Below are 17919 nucleotides of genomic sequence, written 5' to 3'. Positions count from 1 at the left end.
GTACAGCTGGTTTTTTTTCAACTTCACAGCAACAATAGCAATAATAATAATAATAATAATAATAATAATATGTAATTATGAGTCATAAGTGTATATATATATATGTATGTATGTAAGTCCAGCTTGATCTTATGACACAGACATTATTTACATTTTGTAATGATTTTAAAAGTACAGAAGCCTTTAGGTGATTTTTTAATTATTATTATAAATAATTATTGTTTATTGTTCTTTATATGTTTTTATTTTTAAGTATGCTATATGCTTAATAATGTGTTGACATCACGGTGACCCCTAAATGTGCCAACTGCTGAAGATAGACAATTCTTTTTTAATGACTTAATTTTGTTTTAATGAAATGAACGTATCCTTAGCGGGAAACCAGTGATGTATATCTAATGTGTCTAACTTTACATGTCAGTTGTGTTTTGATCCAACGCATAAAGAGTCCCGGGTTAAAAAAAATGCTCAGAAGTTATAGTTCCGCTTTGTAAAGCGGTGTTCCCGGCAGTGGCTGAAAAATATAAAGGTATTGTTCATAGGTCTACTCACTGTGTGAGAATGTTTAAATGTAGAGCGAGCCATTTACTAACATTAAAGAGTTAGAAAGACAGGAAAAAAGACCAATCTTTTATATTTAGTGTTATAGTACCACAGTCACAAATCTGAGGTAGAGGCTACTAATCCACAAAATAATCGTAATAATAATAAAATACAATATTGTTTATCGTAAATTAATTTAGTTTGGTTCCGTTTGTAGTTCCGTTCAGTTTCCTTTGCAACAGACAAAGACTTAATTTCCCATCGTGCACCTCGCAGGGCGGAGGAAAGGGCTTCCTTGTCAAGATGGCGGCTCCCTTGACACTACTTTTGATTGTGGCTGTTACGATCCGTGCAGCGCTGTACAGATCCAGTTTAGCGGACTTAATATCGGAGAGAGTGGAGGTGGTGTCTCCGCTTACCGCCTGGAAGAGAGGTAAGCGGGGTTTAGCGGCTTTTGGGGGCGAATTCTCTCGCTGAAACGCCGCTCCGGGTCGCTTCCTCTCCTCGGCGCTGTCACCCAGTAATGAGTGAAGTCGGCAACCGGTTTATCTACAAAGAACCTAGATTTGCCGTTCACATTAAAAAGCCCTCTGGCGCTTTATTGAGGAGAATATAACAGCTTTCTTGTGATTCATGTCGCTGACGATTTAAGTTAGTTTTGACTCGTATTTCCGTGTTTGTTTCTGATGGAGGTTTCCATCATGTTCTCTGGTCCAAAGATGATGATGATGATGCTGCAGAGAGAGAGAGAGAGAGAGAGAGACAGACAGACAGACACACACACACACACACACACACACACACACACACACACACACACAGAGAGAGAGAAAAAAAAAAGAGAGAGAGTGACTGACTGACTGAGGGAGAGAGAGAGAGATTGACTGACAGAGAGAGAGAGAGAGACTGACTGACTGACTGACTGACTGAGAGACTGACTTGGTTCAACCTGTCTGCACTTTATTTATTATTATGTAATTCTAATTGTGTATTGTGTTTTTAATATACATTATGTTCTCTTGTATGTGTTTTTATGTAAAGCACTTTGATTTTATCTGTAATAAGCGCTCTATAAATACATTTGTTTTAGTTACTTACAATGCAACCACTTTTATTTTTATCCAAGTCAAATGTTAAAAACAATACCCTTTCACTGTGGTATTATTCAGTAGTGGAATAATTATTCAGATCATTTACTTCAGTGAAAGTACTAATACCACAAGTGAAAATACTCCACTACAAGTTAAGGTCCTAAATTCAAAATATTAAAAGGTATCAAGATAGATAGATAGATAGATAGATAGATGTATTGTCCTCTGTAGCAGGAAAATTAGTTTCCACAGCCAGTACAAACATAAGAACAATTAATCACAATAACATAGCCGCACATAACACAATATATAGTCACAAGAACATGAGTCCATTGAGTATTGCTTCAGTGTGTTGAGGGCAGTGATGGCAGAAGGCTGGAAGGCTCGTGCTTTTGTAGCGATCAGTGATGTGTATCTGCGGTGATGGGAGTAGAGTGAAGCGTGAGTTCAGGGTGGCAACAGTAATGGGGCTGCACGATATGAGGATGTGGAATGCGATAATGTTGTTGAACATTGCAATAACAATATTACTTGCGATAAACCGATATTAAAGCTACAGTTGGTAACTTTTATAAACATACGTTTGTGTCATATTTAGGGCTGGATACCAAATTCAATTAGCCTGACACTCACCATTGGCAGGGCTCAATCCGAGGGGGGGTGGGGAGGGGGGATAAACGGTTGTCTTTCAAATTCCCTCTGCACTCATAGCCAACCAAGAGCAACGCTAGTTGATAGATTAAACGTTTGCCGTATCCGGTCGGCAAAACTCCAAACACATCTTCCTTTTTTAAGAATGACTTCAGTGCCGTTCTTTGTTCTTTTCTCAAAGAAAATCTTAACTCCAAGTCTTCCAGAGTCGCGGCCAAAGCCGATTCGAAAGACCGCTGTTCGCCAGCAGCAGCAGCCATCTTCTTTGTTTTCAAGTAGCAGGGAATTCACGCGGAGCCGTCGCAACTCTGCCGTCATTATGTTAAGCCCGCCCACCGACTCTATACACGATGTGATTGGCCTGACCAGAGTTTGGTTTCTCCAGCTCGCAAGCCAACGGAGAGTCGCTAGACTGACCCTGGCTGCAAATTACATTTGCTGCCGCTAGGGTGCGTCTAGATTTCTAGGCTAGAATTCAATACTTTTTAGGCACCGACCGAATTGCCTCCTTAGTATCGAGTATCGAAAAATGCCTCGTCGTCTTTCAATACCAGGTTTTAATATATAAAGGGTAAATCTCATCAGTGTCAGTGAGCCAATAAGATATCAAAGATTTTTTAACAATACCCAGCCCTGGTCATATTTGCTGGAACTCACTATATCCTGACAGTACTACATAAGACGGATAATCTACTGAAAAAATCTCGTTCTTCTGCCCCCTCCTGGTGCTCCTAATGACTTCTGCAAGATTGCACCACGGCCGAAGGAAAACAACCAATCGGAGCCGAGGAGGCTCTAGTGCAGTGTTAATAACTAGGCAGCGCTGATCAAATATGCAAGATTCTCTTACTGCTTTGCCTCAAAAAAAAATTTTCAAGATATTTCAGTGGACTGTTTAGCTGTAAAATGAGAAACTTTGCTCCTGGACTGTTTTCAACATGGCGGCCGGGTCACAAACGTTCTCGTTTTACAGCTAAACAGTCCTTCTGGTCTTTTCAGTATACTGCTAACATATAACAAATTGCTTGTTGAATCATAACATATTAAACACAAAAAATTTTCAGTACAGATGCCGATTTTTTTTTTTAGCTAATGTAATGCGCAATTCTTTAATGAAATATTGTTTAATTTCTGTATCTATCAGCGAAATATAAAGCGTTTTTCTGCCTTTGGTTTTTGTATCTCACACACACACACACACACACACACACACACACACACCACACCCTTCATTAATTGTTCACGAGTTGGAACAGGAAGTCGCATCACCATAAAAGGTTCTGCAGCTGATTGTACTGAGAGAATAAAACTGTCTTTCTGAGACATGTTGTTTTGTTTCTTTGTTTGCAGTTGTTGAAGGCTTGGCTCTGCTTGACTTGGGAGTCTCACCGTACTCTGGAGATGTTTTCCATGAGGTGAGAGATACACACACACACACACACACACACACACACACACACACACACACATATACTGATTTATGTATTTGTTTCCTGAGTTAGTAAAAATCTTCATCTGAGTGGTCTTCACTTTGTGCTTAATAAGAGCTGTTTTTGCCCTGCCTTGTTGGTGGAGGTTGATGGTCGTGGGTGGAGCCTGAAGGCAATACCTGCAGACAATAGTCATGACAGAGGAAGTACTTCACATCCTCTGCATGTTTTTTCAATTAAAAAAAAAAAAGAAACAAATCCATCTGTATTTCAGAATCAGATCCAAAATTTGCCTTGGTGTTTTGGTGCATACTGAAGAAGGAAGAAACTTTATAATTATTATTTGTCACATACAACGGTACAGTACAATGATGTGAAATACAATCCCTGCATTTAACCCATCCTAAGCATTACAGGGTTCAACCTTAAGGTTTTTAGTGGACAAAATTGAAAACAAAAACAAAAGTAAAAAAAAAACGTCAAAGAATGCCCCAAAAAAAGCTGGAAAAAGCATCCAAAAAAAGCTGCAAATGTCGAAAAAATACAAACTTAAAAAAAAAACTTTGAAAAGTGAACGTCAAAAACGTCTTCTTTTTAAAAACGTTAAAACAATGTCAAACAAAGTCAAAAACGTCGAAAGAATTTTTTCCCGAAGAAAGCGTCAAGTACCACCTAGTATCCAACTAGTGTCATTTATGACGCGATGATGCCGAACAGGAAAGTGGGTTGTAAACAATACCAATACACAAAGTAAGAGAAAACAAAAAATAATATGCTGCAAAAGTTGGGAATCAGAAACGGAAAAAAGAAAACTTTACAGTAAAAAAAAATGTGTGAAATGTGTTTTGAATTTGCAAAATATTGTGTAATATTTTTCTTCTAGAAAGACTCTTGAGGCAAACGTAAGTCAATCAAGGCAGCGGGGACGTTCTCGTATCAAGGATGCAAATAAAACATTATCGATCATCTCTATCAAGGCAACCAAACATCATTTTAACTAGCAGAGGTTTACGTTGCATTTTTATGTGATGGTATGCTGCCAATATGCACAAACGGGCACATTTACTGATTGGAAAATCCATCTGAAAACACTTAAACACCATTCAAAGGTGGCCGGGTTGGCTCAGTGGGTAGAGCAGGCGCACATATACTAAGTGGTTTATGCCTCGACGCAGAGGTCCAGGGTTCGAATCCGACCTGTGACGATTTCCTGCATGTCTCCCCCCCCTCCACTTTCTCACCTAGCTGTCCTGTCAAATATAGGCGGAAAAGCCCCAAAAAAATCTTAAAAAAAAACACCATTCAAAGCAGGTGGCAGAGACACTTTTGCTTACAAGTCAAACTTAAAGGAAGTGACAGCACAGGTAGGATCATATATCAGTAGAAATGATTTTAGCTACAGTATCAAAAAACACGCAGTTGACCACCGCGTGCCGCATAAACACACTCATGTCTCGTTACATACGTGTTACTGTCCCACCTGCATGTTTTGTGTCTGTGCTCTAACCCCAGACGTCCTTTTCTTTCCTCTTCAGACTCCTCTCATCATTTACTTCTTTCACTTTTTGGTGGACTATGCAGAGATAACGTTTATGGTGAGTAAGAAGAAGAAGAGAAACATCAATCTTTTTCTTTTTTTTTTTCTTTTTTCAGGCAGTTTCATGTTTTTATAAGTCAATCAAAAAGTGACAGTATGTACAATAAGTATGAATACCAATAAGCATTTCACTTTTGAGAAAATACGCCAATGAAAGATGCTAATTCTTTGGGATTTGCATCAGATTAAATATACAGGAGGATTTTCTGTAACGTGAGCCCCGACGGGAAAGCTCAGCAGTCTGCACAATACTTTAATTTAAAGTGCTGCTCCCCTTGTGGTAAGACATGTCTGTCCCTAGTGATTTGAAAAGAAAGTATTAGGGCTGGGCAATATATCAATATTATATCGACATCGATATATGAGACTAGATATCGTCTTAAATTTTGGATATTGTGATATGACCACAAGTGGTCTTTTCCTGGTTTTAGAGGCTGCATTACAGTAAAGTGCTGTCATTTTTCTGAACTTAGCAGAATGTTCTAGCTTTTATATTATTTGCCTTTACCCACTCAGTCATCGTATCCACATTATTGGTGATTATTTATCAAAACTCACTGTTAATATTTTGTAAAAGCACCAATAGTCGCACTACAATATCGCCACAATATCGACATTGAGGTATTTTGTCAGAAATGTCGTGATATTTGATTTTTGCCATATCGCCCAGCTCTAGAAAGTATATGGGTATTTTATGTTTCAGAGGCTCGGCTGCTCATTCTCTGTTCTTCTGTCTCTTTAGTTGGCAGATGTGATCACTGCTGTGGCTCTCTACATGACAGTGAAGGACTACAACAAACAAGTGGTAAGAAAACAGAAATGGGCCTTAAAAAATACTGAGAAGATGAATGAAAAATTCAAATATTGAGACAGGGATTTTCCAGGTTAAAAAATACGGGAACTGTATTCTTGTTTCACTGCCACTTGGCTGAGTTGTTTATATATATATATATATATATATATATATATATATATATATATATATATATATATATATATATATATATATAGTTGAAATGGTGGTATCCAGTGTGTTATTTGGTGTTCATTGTGTATTTTCCTGCCGTTGTAGTTACCGTGTTGTAACATGTTTAATGTGCTGTTGATGCTGTCTCAGTTCAGAAAGCAGAAATATGCCCTGGAGGCAGACCGCTACCCCCTCGACTGCCTGGAGCTCATCAGGAGCCCCAAAGAAATGTACTACATCCCTCTGAAAGTAGCCATGTTGTAAGTACAAGCACGCACGTTTCCACGCAGCAAACCCCCAATTATCAGTAAGAGATGGTCACCATGTCAGAGTTCTTGCTGTGACGTGCTGAGAGACATGTCAGACTACTCACTAAACCCTGGCCAATCATAGCTCGCTGGCTTTAAGAAAAAATAAGGAACTTATTTATTGTTCCCCGGTAGTCGCCGCGACACCTGATTGACGTGAATGCAGCCTGACTTTTCCTCTACCGCCACCACGAGGTCAAAGTTTCAAATTTGATTAAGTGATTGTGTTTATGACCAAATACCTGCAGCACTAGCAAGTGCTAGCTAACCCCATCTGCTGAACCAACATGGTGACCATTATACCTGCTATGTTAGCATTTTAGCTCAAAGCAGCACTGTGCCAAAGTACAGCCTCACAGAGCTAGCGTGGCTTGCCCAAAGTCGATTTTTACTGGCCCCTATACAAAAATAGTAACGACAAAGGCTTAAAGGTGCAGTCGGTAAGACTTATAAAACTAACTTTCTGTCATATTTACTGAAACTGACCCTATGTTCGACTAGAACTACATGAAGCAGGTCATTTAAGAAAAAAAAATCTGGCACCACCTACAGCCTGTAGTGCGATTTGCAAAAATCCACAGCTCCCTGTTCAGATGCACCAATCAGGACCAGGGGGGGGGGTGTCTAACTGCGTGTCAATCACTGCTCATGCACACCCATTCATTCTCCCTTGTGGGGGGAGGGGCTTAGGAGACCGTTTGGGGTTTAGCAGAAAGGGGGGGGGGGACTGAGAAGTTGTCGATGTTCACATTTTTTGGCTAAGTCCTGGATCTTCCCAGTCCTACCTACAGCACCTTTTAAAGTGAATATGGTATATTTTATCTTTATTTACAATGTATAAACATATCATGGACATTGTCATACATGAGTTAAAGTCCATACTGAAAGTAGAGGCCAGGCAAGGAGAGGGGCCAAGGGAATTAGGCAAGTGGGTTGTGATATTTACCTGCCCGACGTGACGTTTTACTTGCCCCGGGCCACTGGGCAACCCTTATTGTTAAACACTGAAGTAAATAGCGCAGCCTTCCAAGTTTCTTGTTGTAAAATCATCTCAGCGGCCAGTCGTGTCGGACAAGTCTTCCCATGGTGTTGTCGTCACACTGTTTCTTCTCTGGCAGTTACCTATTGAACCCGTTCACCATCCTGTCCTGCGTCGCCAAGTCAACCTGTGGCCTGAACAACGCCGTCATCGCCCTTTTCATCCTCTCTACAATCAAAGGTGAAGTTCGAGTTTAATAACAAGCGTGACGTGATTTTTCTTTTTCTAAAGTCAGTCCACATTTCTGGATCCATAACTACAATGTCTACCTGTGTGAGACACAGCTGTTTTCTGTAGGTCTTATTGTGTAATACAATTATAAAATGTATAAATAAAAAAAAGAAGGTAATTTCACTGCAGGAGCTATCACAGTATTGTATTCTAGCAATTCTATTCATACATGGAGCTCTTTGAATGCTTTGACTGTCAAAGTTTAAATGACGGCAACAATGAAAACGTCAATTGATCATTTTATTGGAGTGTTTCCATGTTCTTGTTGCAGGAAATGTTTTGCTGAGCGCCGTATTTCTGTCCTTGGCCACATATCAGGCCATCTATCCTCTCACTCTGTGCGCCGCAGCGCTGCTCTATTTGATGCAGGTATGGTGTGTATGAATGGACACATGCATATTTAATAATCTAATGCTCCGTCTTTTTTGTTGCTCTTTCACCATTACTTTTTCTGTCCCTTCCTCTCCATTTTCTCCTGCTGATCTTTTTCTCCTTCATCACCGGTTTTCTTTTTCCTGCTTCAAAACTCTCCTCATTCCATGTTTCTGATTCTCCTCCTCCAGCGTCAGTACATCCCGGTGAACTACCGGCGGGCCAGCTTCTGGTGGTTCATTGCTCAGTATGCCTTCATGTACCTGGGCAGCCTGTTTGTCATCGTATGCCTCTCCTTTTTCCTGCTGGGCTCCTGGGACTACCTGCCGTCTGTCTACGGCTTCATGTGAGTGCTGAACTGACCATTTTAGCCAAGCTTTTTACCTTTTTTATTAAACCAGGAAGAGACTCATTGAGATTAAAAATGTGCCAGTGTCCTGGCCAAGACCGGCAGCAGTACAACCACACATACAGTACATACAAACACAAAATACACAAAAACACTAAAAACATTCAAACAACTGAAACAGCAAATCCCTCAAAGTCAACCACAATCCTAAACGCATCAGGCAAAACATCTACAGCCAGATGTGGCTGCCTCCAAGTCAATCAACATCCTCTTAAAAGCGACCAATGAGAGCAGCTCATTAAGTTTCATGGATTTCTGTAACTTGTTCCAGGTAGAGGGAGCAGCAGACTTAAACACCTTTTCCCCCAGCTCAGTTCTAACCTTTGGAACAGACAGAAGGAAAAGATCCTGGGAGCGAAGATTGTAAGTCCCCATACTATTTACACCGATATAGGTCAGAAGGTAGGAAGTCTCCGTGTTGATAGAGAAGGCCATCCAACACGTTCATACAGTTCACAGTGGTGAGTGAGGGCTTTCATACCAGTGATGATCCGTGGTATACAGTGTCCAGTGCGTGTAAACTTTGAGACGAATGTATAAAACATCACCATAGTCAAGTGTAGACATGAAAGTGGCAGCGACCGGCTTCTTTCTAGATTTGAACGAAAGGCAGGATTTGATTCTGAAATTAAACCCTAGTTTAAGTTTTAATCTTTTTGCTAGCTGCTGAATATGATCTCTCGTACCGCTGTGGAGCTGTTTTTTTTCTGTTTTTTTAACAGTGGGTTCCCATTTTGTTTGTCTTGTGCACGAAGATGCACAAACACGTGATGTGATACACAATCTTGGCAGTGGTTCCATTCTATTCCACGGATCTATAGGCAGCGGTAACATGCCAAGAAATGCAGCAATGCCCCAACAAAGACAAGGAAGAAGACTTGTTTAAAGTATCGATAAAACAAAAATGCTTATTAATACCAGCTGTACATGCAAATGCCTGTCGATCGGATGTCATTATCCAGATAATGTATCCAAACATAGATTACCAGTCCAAACCAGCTGTAAATGGGGCCTTACGTTGTAGGGAGTTTGTATGCTGTATGACTAAGCGGACGACACAAACTGAAACTCTTTTTGGTCCTGTCATGAATATCCTCACAGTCGAGCTACTGGAAGTTTTGGTACACTGAATGAATACTCTGTTTCCGACTGAACACGGCAGCAAATAATTCGGACGGGAAATTGATCTAGCTTGAGTAGTCTTTATGACGGTGGTGTATGTGTCTGGGTGGTCTGATATTATTTTTCAATTTGAACCTAAGTAATATCATTAGCAGTGTATATTTCAGTTGACAACAAGAAGTTGCAGTACAAAAACGTCACAGATCAGGGTTCCCCCCCCCCCCCGAAACGTTGTTAAGCCCGTTGGCAAGTGTGGTTTTTCGACGACGTCTGTCTGGCTTGGGCCAGTCTGACGGCAGCATTAATGTAGAGCCCGATAGTTTCTGAGATAAAGACAGAATAATGGAAGGAATCGTGAAATTGAGAATTAAAAAAAAATCTATAAAACAGATCAGGGCCCTACATTAAGTCAGTGCTAAAAGCTAACTGGAGATTTGAAAATATGACCATGTCTACGATTCCAACCGAGCAGCCCCACTGTAACTGTAGTTTAAAAAACGTCTTAAAAATACATTACAATAATTCCGAGTGGCTTAGGCCTGGTGGGGGGTAACTTAGGCCCGGTGGGCTACCGGTGTCACTACCCGATGTGAGTCGAGTGCAGATGTGAGTTGCGCATGCTCAGATTTAAACGGTTTACGGCATAACGCCAAGGGATCTGGATCCGGCAAACGTTTTAGCTATCTATGATTGTTTGATTGCTAACGTTAGCTCAAAACGCCTATCAAGTGACAGCCTTTGTTGTGTTTGATTGCTAACTTATAGCCAGCAGTGAACGAACTTTGTTATGTAGGTCCATTTTTTATTGTTTTGACATTACAGAAGTCTCTCGTTAGCAGGTCATTGTAGGCTACTTCAGCCTCTAATCTAGAACTGACATCAGGGATCGTGCCGTGAAAATGTGATGCCTATCTCATTATTCTGTGGCTAACAGCAAAACAGATCTGTGTGAAGTTGCAAAGTGACGCATGCGCAACTCACATCTGCAGATATCTTTTATTTATTTGTTTATTCATTTGTTTGTTTAAAAGGGACAATGCACATCAATTGACATTTTTTTTTGTTTACACTCAAAATGTAAACGTGCCAGAGTTAGCAAAAAAGCTAAATTTCATCTGTAGTCCCTTGGCAGGTCAACACATCATCATATAACATTAATAAAAAAGAATACAAGAAAGATAGAAAGCAAATTAAGAAAGAAGAGAAAAGAGAGAGGGACAAAACAAATGAATAAATTAAGAAACTGTTTTACCATTACATAGTTAGAGCGCTGACAGGTTTTATATTTTACTGTTAAATGTCCCTCTCAAGACGTAACGTCACAATTCTTTCGTTCTTCCACGTTTCACATCGGCTGTTTAAATATCATTACACTTTTTTTTTAATTCCTCAAATATCCAGCAGTAGTCGTAGCGTTGACCATCTGTGTCCCCCCCCCCCCCCCCCCCCGCAGTCTCTCCGTACCAGACCTGACCCCGAACATCGGCCTCTTCTGGTATTTCTTCGCGGAGATGTTTGAACACTTCCGCCTCTTCTTCCTCTGCGTCTTCCAGATCAACGTATTCTTCTACACCATCCCCCTGTCCATCAAACTCAAGTAAGTCCTCTCTCAGCCTCACTCGCACAGCGTCTGCCCTTCCAAATGAATGCAACCAATAAGACTAAATTCTTTCAAATATCGGTGCTTCTTGTGTTCCAGAGAGCATCCAGTGTTTCTGATCTTCATGCAGTTGGCTGTGATCTCTATCTTTAAGTCTTACCCCACTGTGGGAGACATCGCTCTCTACCTGGCCTTCCTTCCTGTCTGGAGTCACCTGCACAGATGTGAGTGTAGGAAACAAAGAAAGAAGATGTTGTATATTACATATCACAAAGTGGCGCAGTACTTCTTTAGTTAGTAGTCATTTTGAGTCCAATACAATACTTATTTTTCTTTAACGACACAGCTGCCCAGAGCACACTCAAGCCACAACCTGAAAATGAGATCAAATTAGTTAATACAAAAAAAAAAAAAAAAATGTACACATAGTAAAACTAAATATATACATAGCAGCAGCTGATATGTTGAATTAAAATGCATTTAAAACATGGAAATAACAGCTGTAGATACTACATCTGACACATCGTATTTTTCACAAGCTACTTAATTCAAATACTGAAGGTCCTGGTTTAAAATGTTTAAGTCAAACACAACAGAATACAGTAAAGAAAGGGCATTTGATCTTTATTTCATCCACCACCGTCCATTAAAATACGCCTGGATCATCCCCCAATATCGATCCATTCATGATGTTACATGTCAAAGTAAAGCTGAAGTTGTCAGTAATTCAGTCATTCATTCTTTAGCTTATAATGATAATAAGAATATAACATAAATGGAAATTATGACGTGCTGGCGGCCGTAGATTAACCAACAGGGGATCAAATAAGACTTTAAATGTTATCCTCATTGGACTATGAAATGTGTGCCCCACATTTAATGACAATCATCCAAAGGTGGTTGTTTATTATTATCTGTGACATTTTCAACTTTCAGCAGCATCATGCAATAATATAAATGGTCAATAAAGCACTCAAGAAAATGTGTGAATTTCAGACTCTACATGCTATGTTGATGTGATTGGCTAATTCAAAAATAATCTCTCTCCTGGTTTCTTTCCCCCTGTTCAGTCTTGAGGAACATCTTCCTGGTGTCCTGCGTCCTGCTCGCCTGCTCGGCTCTGTTCCCGGTTCTCTGGCACCTCTGGATCTACGCCGGCAGCGCCAACTCCAACTTCTACTACGCCATCACACTGCTGTTCAACGTGGCGCAGGTAGGACGTCCTGGACGGGAGCCGAGGGGGGAATTAGTTACTGATCCCAGTCAAGAAATAGACCCACAAATAACCCCACTGTAAAACAGCAAGTTGTTGTCCTCACACTTTAATTTTTAAACAAACTAGATGTTACGTGTTAATTATTTGAGCTGTAGAGGTTCTGGTAAGTCGATTTTTGTTACCTTGGGACAGAGCCAGGCTAGCTGTTTCCCCCTGTTTCCAGTCTTTGTGCTAAGCTAAGCTAACCAGCTACTGACTCAAGCTACAGGACATACAAGCATCATTTAACTCTTGCTTAACTCTTGCCAGAAAGCAAATAACACAGATTTCCACAAATGTTGAACTTTTCCTTTTAACTGGAACAGGAAGCCTTCCTGGTCACTTCCAAAATAAAATCTTCCCTTTTTAGAATTGAGAGAATGTACATTGTATAATTATTTTCTTTTATTCATTATTATTGGTCATACATCAAGTGAAATTAGCTCAGGCCTCAATGGTTAAACATAAACCATGTATATTTTATTACAATAAGTGATCTTATAATAGTGAGATGTCTGTCTGATGTTGTTATTATATATTTGTTTGTCTTTTCAGCTTGCTGATACCATTACTTCAAACAATTATGACTACTATTATTGTTATTACTTCTCAATCGCACGCTGAGGACTGTATCTGTGTACTAATACTTATTTCCCCTCAGATTCTGCTGGTGTCGGATTATTTCTACGCCTTCTTGAGGAGAGAACATCATCTCACCTACGGATTGTATCTGAAGAGAAAAGACGGCTCCGAGGCTACACTAGTTCTTAAATAAACACACAAACACACACACACACACACACCTGCACACACACACACACACACACACTCATATGCACATCACCATCTGGCTGGCAGCCTCTACGAGGAAAAGAGAGACTGCTCGAGGTCTCACTTCACCTCAAAGGGAACAAACACAAAGTGAGGAGGATAAAGGGACTTTCAGAGCCACACTGGTCCTCAGACAGGACATTAACACACAATGCAGTACGTGTGTCTGGTACTACTTCACATACAAAGAAGTCACAACATACTACATGACAGACACATGCTGACATGGGATGTAGAAATCTTGCTCCTGCCATGTGAGACAAACAAACAACTGAATATCTCTATTTGTCCTCTGGAGAACTCTTATTTTGAAGCCTCCCCCTACCTGTGAGGTTGGCTTTTATTTTGAAGTTTTTTTGTCCTGCTGACCGTCCCTCCCAGGATAATTTTATTTTGCCGCTGTGTTTATTCTGCTGCTCTGCCTAGACAGCTTTTATTTTGAAACACCAACTCTCACACAGCTTTTCTTTTTTTTTTTTTTTTCTGGAAGGAAACGTCACTCTGCTCTGGGGGGCGGGGGGCTTTTATTTTGAAGCCTTGTTGGAAAATGTGGGAAGCTCGCTCTGATTTGGTAAATCCTGATATCCGGCTCTCCCACACACATTTTATTTGTGTTTTTCATGTTTACGTGAATACATTTGTGTTCCAACTGGTTTCCTTTGTGGTGGGAAAGCTATCTTTAAGGGTTCGTCTGGAAGCCTCTCTCTTTTGTTAACTGCTTTCTTACAGTCACCCTATTTTTACACAGCCTGCTCTTTAATGAACAAATTCCGTATAGTGTTGCATCTCATCTCAAGTGAAAACCAGTCAAGCCAATATGAACCTCGTCATGGTACATAAACACTTTCTGGGACTGTGATAGCTTCAGCTCCCTGAACACAGAGATATTTGTCTAAAAACGTTGGGAACACTAAACTCCACACAAACCCCAGAGAGTGCTGTCCCTTTGGGTTTTTCTGCTTGTAATCTCCTTGTAAGTTTCTACAAAGGAACCGATTGTGTGCCACTGAACGGCTCGAGTTTCATAATTTACTCTGTTTCTGCATGTATGATAAAGGTTATTTAAAGAAGTTATTGTTTAGGAGTCATTACCTAAACATGTACCCGATGAATCGTCAAACTCAAGACTCTCATTTAAAGGAATAGTTCAGAACATTTTGTAAAAAAAACTTCTTGCTGAGAGTTAAGGCTGTTTTACGGTTCTTCGGAAGCTCCACGCAGAGCTTTCGCCGTAGCCTACGTAAGTGGCCTGATGTTTATACTTGTGCTCTGGTGTGTGCGTTGAGCTTGTGTGTGTGTGTGTGTGTGTGTGTGTGTGTGTGGGGGGGGGGGGTGATAGAGCGAGGGAGAAGTGAGAGAGTGACGGCGATTAGCTCTGGAGTGAGTACTGACTCCAGAGTCATAGTGAGAGAAACAAAGTGTCTCCCCTGTGTTTTCTGACCACGGTGGGAAAAGTGTAACAGGAAAAGTTAACCCCCTCCTTGATTTCATGTTGTTTACGGAGAAGGAGAACCAGGAAATGAGTCGGGGGAAATGCAACGCTACCAAGCCACGGCCAAGCGACATGCGTCGCTGCGACGTGTAGTTACATTTTTCGAGATGTGCACGTCAGGCTACGGCGTAGGGTCCAGCGTAGACGCAGAGGGGTCTGCGGGGGTACGCCATTGATTCTACGCAGAAGCATAAAAAGGCCTTTAGATGATGAAGCTACAGCTAGCAACTGGCTAACTTAGCTTAGCATAAAGACTGGAAACGGGGGAAACAGCTAGCCTGGCTCAGTGTGAATGTTGTATCATGTTTGTTTAATGCACTTTGTGTTTTGTACAGCTTAAACAAACATGATGTAGCTTGTTAATCAGTGAGCTTTAGATGTGTGCTAGGTGGACGGAGCCAGGCTAGCTGTCTCCCCCTGTTTTCAGCATTTCTGCTATACTAAGCTCAACCGCTGCTGACTCGAGCTTAATATTTGCAGTACAGACATGAGTGGTGTTAATCTTCTCATCGAACGCTCCACCAGAAAGCGAATAAGTGTATTCCCCAAATTGTCAAACTTTTTCTTCAATTTAGGACTTTAAAGGTCCAGTGTGTAACGTGTTTAGTTGTTCATTACCAAAATCGGTGTTGTCCGTTCACAAACTTGTCCTTTTTTATGAATATTTACCACCACCGTCAAGTATTCTTTTGGCTTGAAATTTTACATTTGCATTCACATGAACTGGGGTAGACGCCATCTTGAAATACGTTAGCCGGTAAGGGACATACAGGACGTACTGCTCCACCTTTCGCGTTTTCGCTGTCACATGATAGACTCACAGGTACTGCTAATGCTGCTAATGGGTATCGTCACTTCCCGGCCAAGGCAAGTTTGAAGAAGGAAACATGGAGGACCACACGTATTCAAAATCCAAATTTCAGGAACAGGAGTCTTCTTCGCCCAGAAAAAGAAAAAGGATATTGAAAAGAGCAAGAGCAAGAGACCGGCTTTTTGAAGCGTGAAGGCTACCGTAGCTGTAATGCGTACTTTGAACTGCGCGGTGTGAGAGAGTTGATTGCGATATATGATCTCAACGCCAGATGGGACAAATTCCTACACATTGGACCTTTAAAAAAAAAATGACACAAATGTTATTTTCAAGTAGGAAACTCAACCATCCTGTCCAACATGACTCGAATGCAGCATAAACGCCTCATTATACTCATGCTGTGTCCTACGTCCTAATACACATTGACTCTACAGCATGTGCTACTAGTCATCAAAGTATACTGTTTTACCTTTTAGTGTACACACAAAATCAACAGACTTTACGTTTATATACTAACAGGGATTTATACAAATGTCTCACTGCCAGTTTAACTTCACAAACAGAATGATTGAATATTGAATTGTTCGCCAAGGTCTTTTCTGCAGTATATTTTGACCATTTTATTTTTTTTGTACAAGTGAGCTCCATTTCCTTTTTGCGTTGCATTGTGGGAGAATAGCGTCGATCGACCGAACTGCATACTGACTTTTTGTTTATGCTTAATTTTGTCACTTTTCCAGTGTGAACACACGACATAGTGCTTTGTGTTTGTGTGTAGTGCAGAATTTGGATACGCCACCACAATTTTTCCCCCTCTTTCCATTTGATAACATTTCTCCTTAATCTTGGAAACCAAACAGAAAATCAGTAATCAAGATTTTCATGCAAACAAAACATTTCTGCCTTTTAATAGAAGCTATTAATACACCTACTTAAAATCTTTCTTTTAAGGACTTAATTCACACCCTTAAAATAAGCCTTAAACAGCCTCAGAAATGTTGGGACACTGATGTAAAGATACATTTTAGTTGAATGTTTTACTTTGGAGTCCACAGATGAATGTTTTTGTTTAAAGGTGCAGTAGGTAAGACTAACTTTCTGTCATATTTGCTGAAACCGACCCTATGTTTGACTAGAACTACATGAAGCAGGTCATTTAAAAAAGAAATCGTGCACACACATTCATTCTCCCTTGTGGGGGGAGGGGCTTAGGAGACCATTTTGGGCTTTAGCAGAAAGGGGGGAGGGACTGAGAAGTTCCCAATCCTACCTACAGCACCTTTAATGATTGTTAAATGAATGATAGAAGTAACAACAAATTTCACGCAAAATAGACCCACTGAAATCATTTCTACATCAGCGGCTAAACACTTTTTTTATTATATATGTAAACTGGTTTTCATGTGAAATGACACATTACTGTACAATGACAGTAAAATTCTGCTTACTGTACAATGACATAAATACTAACTGTGAAACCAAAACACAGAAACAAGCCTGTTCAGTTGCTCATCTATTCTAGCAGAAGGTCGCCATTTTGATAATGTCATTTGTTATATTTATTTATTTGCTGCACTAAAAACTTTTTCTGTTTTATTTGATTCTTTTTATTTCAGAAAAATGAGGAGCTGTTCTGTTGTTTTGATACTGTATATATATGAATGTGTTTTGTTTTGTTACAGATATTAAAATGCAAGGTTTGAAAGGGGTGATGTTATATTTGATGAATGAACATGTAAAAAATAATGATTATTAAACATGAGGTGATGGTTTTACGTGTGTGTGTGTGTGTGTGTGTGTGTGTGTGTGTGTGTGTGTGTGTGTGTGTGTGTGTGTGTGTGTGTGTGTGTGTGTGTGTGTGTGTGTGTGTGTGTGTGTGTGTGTGTGTGTGGGGCATAATTTTCAGTTTTTGTTTTTTTCAGGCATAATTTAAAAAGTAAAGTCAGATGTAAGACTAGCAACAGTGCATACCAAATAAAGATTTCCACAACAATAACACAAATTAAAATGTAATTATGGCCAGACTACATCCGTGCCGGCGCTCTCATCAACCTCGTTTTGCGATGAACGGAATTCTGTGTGACTTCATCTCTGAGCAAATCACTGAGTGAAGCTTTAAATGTATTTACACGGAGATAACATCTAGAGCTAAACGTCAGGGGATCGCTAA

The 17919-nt window shown here is 40.2% G+C and overlaps 1 protein-coding gene across 1 annotated transcript; it reads left to right on the top strand.

Annotated features, from left to right (window-relative positions):
• The first annotated feature begins 803 nt into the window (after positions 1 to 803).
• pigu (phosphatidylinositol glycan anchor biosynthesis, class U) lies at positions 804 to 17524 on the top strand. The gene is made up of 12 exons (XM_078249272.1): positions 804 to 976; positions 3636 to 3700; positions 5251 to 5310; positions 6055 to 6117; positions 6430 to 6539; positions 7706 to 7806; positions 8129 to 8226; positions 8421 to 8575; positions 11214 to 11357; positions 11460 to 11584; positions 12431 to 12573; positions 13277 to 17524. Exons 1-12 carry the CDS (start codon positions 847 to 849, stop codon positions 13388 to 13390), a joined length of 1308 nt encoding a protein of 435 aa, XP_078105398.1. The 5' UTR covers positions 804 to 846; the 3' UTR covers positions 13391 to 17524.
• The last annotated feature ends 395 nt before the right edge of the window (positions 17525 to 17919 follow it).

This window comes from Sander vitreus, chromosome 4, assembly GCF_031162955.1.
Source record: "Sander vitreus isolate 19-12246 chromosome 4, sanVit1, whole genome shotgun sequence".
In the NCBI taxonomy this organism is placed as follows: Eukaryota; Metazoa; Chordata; class Actinopteri; order Perciformes; family Percidae; genus Sander; species Sander vitreus.
The sequence above is the reverse complement of the archived record's forward strand: the minus strand, read 5'-3'. Positions and strand labels throughout refer to the sequence as shown.